The sequence below is a fragment of the Oryx dammah genome, unplaced genomic scaffold (genome assembly GCF_014754425.2).
Source record: "Oryx dammah isolate SB20612 unplaced genomic scaffold, SCBI_Odam_1.1 HiC_scaffold_4, whole genome shotgun sequence".
Classification (NCBI taxonomy): Eukaryota; Metazoa; Chordata; class Mammalia; order Artiodactyla; family Bovidae; genus Oryx; species Oryx dammah.
The window spans coordinates 27,717,504-27,725,209 of record NW_024070188.1 but is presented as its reverse complement, the minus strand read 5'-3'; the positions used below and the strand labels follow the sequence as shown (position 1 = coordinate 27,725,209).

Sequence of the window (7,706 nt, the reverse complement as noted above, 5' to 3'; positions counted from 1 at the left end):
CACCGCAGCGCTCATGATCAGCGATTTCCTGAAGCCCTGACTCCCCAGGTGAGCAACCGGGCTCTCTAAAGGAACTTTGAGGGTGTGGAGAGGGGAACGGGTGAAGGATGGCCAGGGGATGAATCCTTTTCACCCGGAGAAATGCAACCACGCTGATTCCACACTCTCCACCTAAAAAGACATTCCAGCTTCTCTCCCTCAAAACCCCTTTCCTAGGGGTCTCTGAAGCCAGAGGGGTCCTCTGTGCTCCCTGAGCGCAGAAACTTCTCTTTCAGCACCGCGGACAGCGATTCCGCCGCTTAGTTGCGGAGAGCGCCTGACCAAGCGGGTCAGAGCCCGGGCAGGACTCGCTGGGGCCGACAATAATAGCCTGATGCACAAGGTGTGGTTGCAGATATGGGCACACTTACGTGATCTGTGTGAATGTGACTGCATGTTCTTCGTGTGTTTATTTGTGCAAAAATTCAGAGACCAGTGCGGCATCCCTTGTGCGTTTCACTGTCACTGGCTCACTCAACAGGTATTTATTTTTGGCTCTCAATCACTGCTTCCTCGCTCTGCTCCGAGGCGGGATCGGCAGTACGAGCGGGGCAGCAGCGACCGGGGAAGCGCCCTGGCGGGGTGGATCGCACACCCGACACTTGTTCTCCCTCTCCACGCAGGGTGTACCGTCCCGCCGCGATGAACGCGAGCGTGTCTTCGCTCAACGACTCCCAGGTGGTGGCAGTGGCGGCCGAGGGTGCGGCGGCAGCGGCCACCGCAGCAGGAGCGCGGGACACCGGTGAATGGGGACACCCGGCAGCCGCCGCGGCGGCGGCGCTGGGGGGCGGCGGCGCAGCTAATGCGTCGCTGGAGTTGTCTTCGCAGCTGCCAGCGGGGCCGCCGGGGCTGCTGCTCTCGGCAGTGAATCCATGGGACGTACTGCTCTGCGTGTCTGGGACGGTGATCGCAGGCGAAAATGCCCTGGTAGTGGCGCTCATCGCGTCCACCCCTGCTCTGCGCACGCCCATGTTCGTGCTGGTGGGCAGCCTGGCCACCGCCGACCTGCTGGCGGGCTGCGGTCTCATTCTGCACTTCGTATTCCAATACGTGGTGCCCTCAGAGACCGTGAGCCTGCTCACTGTGGGCTTCCTTGTGACCTCGTTCGCTGCCTCAGTCAGCAGCCTGCTGGCCATCACGGTGGACCGCTACCTGTCCCTCTATAATGCACTCACCTACTACTCCCGACGGACCCTGTTGGGCGTGCACCTCCTTCTTGCTGCCACCTGGAGCGTGTCCTTAGGCCTCGGGCTGCTGCCGGTGCTTGGCTGGAACTGCCTGGCGGAGCGCGCCGCCTGCAGCGTGGTGCGCCCGCTGACGCGCAGCCACGCGGCGCTGCTCTCTGCCACCTTCTTTGCGGTCTTCGGCATCATGCTGCACCTGTACGTCCGCATCTGCCAGGTGGTCTGGCGGCACGCACACCAGATCGCGCTGCAGCAGCACTGCCTGGCGCCACCCCACCTTGCTGCCACCAGAAAAGGTGTGGGAACGCTGGCAGTGGTGCTGGGCACTTTCGGTGCCAGCTGGCTGCCCTTTGCCATCTACTGCGTGGTAGGTAGCCACGAGGACCCAGATGTCTACACCTACGCCACCCTGCTGCCCGCAACCTACAACTCTATGATCAATCCTATCATCTATGCCTTCCGCAACCAGGAGATCCAACGGGCCCTGTGGCTCCTGTTCTGCGGCTGTTTCCAGTCCAAAGTGCCCTTCCGCTCCAGGTCCCCCAGTGAGGTCTGATGGCTTCCTCCACCCTCTAACCAACACCACACCCCTAACAAGCCAGCCTTTGGTGAGCTTCTCGGTGCCTGCTGATCCCAATAGTGTGACTGATTTTGGAAAGCCAGAATAAACATAAACACAACAAACTCACAGAGACAAAGAGGCTTGTTGGCACTTTACATATACAGTGTATACATGTGTACATATATATACAAATATTTGTATCTTCTGGAGGTGTTCAGGATGTGGAATTTCCTGTTCTGTGAAAAAAACTAACAAAAAATGTACATCACATTTGTTGAGTGAAGACATTCCAATACTGCTTAATTATAGCACTTTATTTTTAGCTGCTGAACTGCCAAAACAGTGTTGCCATTTTCAAGGGGAGGGGAAGAGGGTAAAAAGTGTATTTTTGTTGTATGTGATAGAATATTTTGCTGCATATACATCAGTAAATTACAACATATTTTGTACACAAATAAACACATTATAAAAATTAATTTGGGCATGTGACTGGTGATAGAATTACTATTTAAGACATGAATTATTAGTGCATTTACTTTAAAAGTTTATTATGTATCATCTCCATCCTGTGAAAATCTTAATGTAAAAAATCATACATACTTGCTCATAAATTATCACTGAAACACCTAATCCAGATTATTGGGGAAGTCAGGAAGGGAATAATTACTTACATAATAGCACTCACAAGCCACTAAAGGGTTATTTGTATATCAGTGCAAATTGGTTACTGGGTTTGGAAGACAAGCTCCAAAAGATGTCTGAAACCATTCCTTCATCTTACCACATGTGTGCTTACAAACCCGCAAGCCACAAATTTAAGTGTACTTTTTCCAGTCTGGAAAGAATTTTAAATGTTGAAAATTCATATTGACTGAGTATATTGTTACTAGTCAGGTCTTGAAGCAAAATGCACAGCCTTATAAAATAAATAAATTCTTCAAAGACAAGACCTCAAGATATACTGTGTTCATGAGGTACATGAGGGTAAGCCCAGCAGCCCACTTTGAGGCACTCTTATCTGCAAAGCACAGGACATTAAATTAATAACCTTAAGAACTAAACTTTCCCATTCCACCAATGCATGTGAATCATAGTTAAACTGTTCCCTCCTTCCCTTCCTATAGGTCATGTGAGGATAAATAATATATGTGGACAAATTCTGAGCACCTATGAAGATATATGCACACAAGCACAAGTAGCCATCGGCCTTAGGCCTTGGGAAAATATATACAAGCAGAATTTTTATATAGTTCACAAATATTTATTTAACACCTACTACCTGCTAGACACAGTCCCAATGCTGGGAATACAGAAGCAAACTAAACAGACAAAAGGTCTCTACTCATAGCATTATCCTCTAGTGGGGGAGATAGTTTACAAGCAAATAAATCCATATGAAGAAATTTATTATAAAGAATTGTCTCATGCTACTGTGGAGGCTGAGAAGTCTCAAGGTCTACAGTCAATAGGAACAAGCTGGAAACCCAGGAGTGCTGATGGTGTAGTTCCAATTTGAGTATAGAGGCCTGAGAACCAGGAGAGCCCACAGGTTCAAGACTCAAGAAGAACTGTTGTTTCATTTAGAAACATAAGGCAGAAAGAGACCAACGTTCCATCTCAGGCCAATCAGGCAGCAGGACTTAGTTCTTTTTTTGTTTCTGGTCTTCCATTGATTCGATGAGGCCCCCCTACAGTTAGGAGGGCAATTTGCTTTACTCTGTCTACTGAGCTAAATATTAATCCTATCCAGAAACACCCTCACAGACACATCCAGAATAAGGTTTAACCAAATGTCTGGGCACCTTGTGGTCCAGTCAAATTGACACATAAAATTAACCATCACACTGGCAGAACACAGTGATCCAAAATAAAGGAGAAAAGGTGTTTCAGGAGGGAGTAGTCAATTGGGTCAAACCCTGCTGAGAGAGTAAGTAAAATGAGGATTAAAAACAATGACTATCGATTTTATAATGTGACTATCATTGGTGAACTTGACAAGAGAAACTTCAGGAGAATGAGGGGAGTGGGTATTGATTATAGAATGCACAAGGGAAAATGTATGAACAATCTAGTCTCCAATATCTTGCAACAGAGTTGTGACCTTTTTAACACTACAAAACACACTAAGATTTATAGGTTTATTGTTTTATAGTGTCTATGAATTGAGATCCAGGAAGATCAGCATTATTGCTCATTCATCAGATTAACATTTTCTAATGAACAACCTTTATAGACTATTCAGCAACATCAGACACTCTCTCAGGCCCTATTAGTATCCAGGATGCATTCAAGCAGACTGAAATAACAAAATCCCTGGCTATAAACTTTCCAAATATGTGGTAGGGAAAACAACATAATCTCAAGGTGGAACAAAGTCAAATTATTATACATGTTAAAATTTCAGAGAAAAATTTTTGGAATCAGCAGATTAAGAAAGTTCAAGACTAAGAGAGTAAGACAGACCATGGATCTGACTTCAATCCAGTTGGTATTAATATTCAATATCTGCCCTAAATGTTTGAAAGAGCTAAGAACAAGAAGATACTAAACAACCAGGCTGTTAATATCCCTGGCTTACACAGCTTGTCAGGCTGTGTACTGTCAATGGGCTGGATCTTCACCTATCTGATGATATAAGGATATAAAACTGTGAGTATGTCTTGAAACATTTCTATGAAGGAATGTCCCATGTTCATTTGACTCATCTATTAATAATCTCTATTTTAAGACTCTAAACTAACTGCTGGAAGCATATAGTCTTTGCAAAAAGCAAGATTCAACATCCAACACCTTACCCACTTTGATAAGTAATAGGCATCTAAATTTAATGCATTTGAATAAAGCCACTGATCTTTACCTCAGTAAGGGCTGTTTCTCCCTTCTTTACTGTCTAAATTAATGACAACATCATCCTTCTAGTTGTTCAGAGCAGAAACCTTGGAATCACAGCCTTCCCTTTTTTTCATACCTCCCATCCAACATGGATGCTTGTTGCCTTTATGTTTAAAATATATCTAGACTCTAGCCACTTCTCACCATCTCTACCATCTCTATCATCTCTTACCTGAATTACTGTGGCAGCCTTCTCTTTGGTCTCCTAGCCTCAGTTCTTGTGCCCTTCAGTCTATTTTCTATACAGTGGTTCATCCCACAAATAACTGTTCTTTTGACTATCCTTCAAATCAGAGCATGAGCCCACTGGCAGTACAGTCTGTCTCAAAAGAACCAACTTTGGGAAGAGGCATTTAGGCTCAATAAATAGGTCTTGAGGAGGAATTTCTTTAGTAAGGAATTTGGGAGTCTTGGGGTGGTGCCTAGTCTAGAAGTGAGGACACATACTCTTCACCCCCACAGATGGAATGGGCATAGAGCAGAGGTCTCTGCAGCATGAGGCCCAGGGTAGGGCCTCACTTGGCCCAAGATTTTAGTTTCTTATTGATGTTGTAGCAAATGACCACAACCTTGGTAGCTTAAAACAATACATACTTATTCTCTTATAGTTATGAAGACCAGAAGTCTGCACTGTATTTCATTGGTCTAAAACCAAGATTTAAGTAGGACTACACTTTCTTTAGAGCTTCTAGGGGAAGAGTCTGTTTCCTTAACTTTTTCAGCTTTTAGAATTGCTTTTTTGGCCTGTGGCCCCTTCTTTCATCCTCAAAACCATCAGTGTATTATCTTGCTCAAGTGGTTACACTGCCTCCTTTTATAGTCAAATCTCCTTCTACCTCCCTTTTATAAGGACATTTGTGATTATATTTAGGACTCACCCAGATAATCCAGAATAACCTCCCCATCTCGATTCTTGATTTAATCATATCTGCAAAGTGTCTTTTGCCATGTAAGGTAACAGCCACAGCTCTGAGAACAGTACTAATGAAAAGTGCAATAGTAAAGGCATACATAGAGAGTAAGGATCCCATAGGAAGGTCAGGGAAATGCTATGGAAATCCACTAGAAAGGCAATACTGAGCAGAGTCAAGAAGAACAAAAAGCATTTTCAAGGCAAAGGACATTGAAGGGGAATGTTCCAGACCAAGAGGACAACAGGAAGCACAGAAGTATGGTCCATTCAGAGCAACGCAGGCCATTCAGCACAGCTGGAGTGTTTAAGATCTAGAATCTAGAGAGGAAGTAATAGGAGATAAGTCTGGAGAAGTAGGCAGGAGCCAGATTACAAAGAGCAGTGTTGGGAATGGACTGCAGGTGGGAAAGACTGGCAGCCAGGAGACTATTTTGGAGACCAGTTATAGCAATCCAGGTGAGAGGTGATGTCAACATCAGCTAAGAAGGCAAAGGAGGTACATAAAAGGGAATGGATCCAAGAGGTCTCAAAGAAGAATGTCTCTGATTAAGTGAGTGATTGTAGGAATTAAGCAACAGTTTCGAGTCAAGGATGCTCAAAGGGTGGATTCACTATGATGGAACATAGCAGGAAAGGCAGATTTGAGAAAGAGGGCACTGAATCAAGTTTTCTACATATTAAATGTTGGGATTTATGGAAATATCCAAGTGGAGGCAGGTAGCCCTGTGGCTTTGGAGCTGGCAAGAATGGCATAAATGGAGACAGAATTTCGATAATCATTGACCTTAAGGTGTAAGTGAAGCCACAGGAAAATGAAAGCCACTCGGTCATGTCCGATTTCATGACCCCATGGACTACACAGTCCATGGATTTCTCCAGGCCAGAATACAGGACTGGGTAGCCATTCCTTTCTTCAGGGGCCAACCCAGGGATCAAACCAAGTCTCTTGCATTGCAGGCAGATTCTTTACCACCTAAGTCACCAGGAAAGCCCAAGAATACTAGAGTGGGTAGCCTTTCCCTTCTTCAGCAGATCTTGCTGACCTAGGAATCAAACCGAGTCTCCTGCATTGCAGGCGGATTCTTTACCAACTGAGCTAGTCAGACATCAGAATAAAGCCTTGGGAGGGATTGAGAAAAGGCCAAAGGTACAGTCTGGACACGATAACATATGTGAGTACGGTGAAGGAAAGAAAAGGAGAAAAGAAGACCAAGGAGAATTGAGGGGGTACCCTGGGAAAATCAAGAGGAAAAATGTTTTAAGAAGGAAGTGACTGGGAACTCCCTGGCAGTCCAGAGGCTAGGACTCTGTGCTTGCACTATCAATCCCTGGCTGGGGAACTAAGATCTCGCAAGCCAGAGGAGGAGCATGACCAAAAAAAAAAAAAAAAGGAAGTGATCAGCTATGTAAAGGTTGCCCAGAGTTCAAGTAAGATAAAGTTTGGAATGCACTAGATTTAGGAACATGGTGGTCATTGGTGACCTAAGTGAGAGCAACTTGAATGGAAAGTGGGTTAAAAGCTAGACTGCAGTAAGTTGTGGAGGCAATGGGAATTTTCTAATTTTTTTCAGTATATTTAACTTTAAATCGAAGGTGAAAAATAGGGTGGTAGCTTGAGGGAAGATAAGGTCACAAGATAATTTTTGTTTTTTTTAAAGATGGGCAAGAACTGAATATAAGACTGATACTCTGTAACTGGGAAGATGGAAGCTAGCAGAAAGAGAAAGCTCCCAGAATAAGTCTTCAAAGGAGAACGAAGTCCAAAATGTAGTGTGAGGGGAGAGAGGGATTTAGACAGGAGAAGGTGGAGACATGACTCCTCCGCTCTGACAGGAGTCAAGGTGGGAATGAGTGGAACTGATAGAGCTAAGTTTATAGATGGTGGGAGGAAGTTCACAGAGTTCCTGTCTGACACCCTCAATTTATCTGAAGGAGGAGTGCCAGGTAAGTGATTACTGCAAGAAGTATCCAGAACCTAAGCTGATGGCATTGGGAACAGAGCTGTGAACTTGGAATAGTGTCATCATTTAATCAAAATTAAAGGTCAGAGCATATCAAGTATTGCAAGGACGCAGAACCACTGGAATGTTCTTGTATTGATGGCGGGAGTGTAAGA

The 7,706-nt window shown here is 45.0% G+C and overlaps 1 protein-coding gene across 1 annotated transcript; it reads left to right on the top strand.

Moving 5' to 3' along the window:
* The first annotated feature begins 678 nt into the window (after nucleotides 1-678).
* Nucleotides 679-1,779, top strand: GPR6 (G protein-coupled receptor 6). Its single transcript, XM_040238512.1, has one exon. The coding sequence runs from the start codon at nucleotides 682-684 to the stop codon at nucleotides 1,777-1,779; it is 1,098 nt and encodes a 365-aa protein (XP_040094446.1). The 5' UTR covers nucleotides 679-681.
* The last annotated feature ends 5,927 nt before the right edge of the window (nucleotides 1,780-7,706 follow it).

What these genes read in the sequence shown, in the direction of transcription:
- GPR6 (XM_040238512.1), top strand. Translation starts at nt 682, where the DNA reads ATGAACGCGAGCGTGTCTTCGCTCAACGACTCCCAGGTGGTGGCAGTG.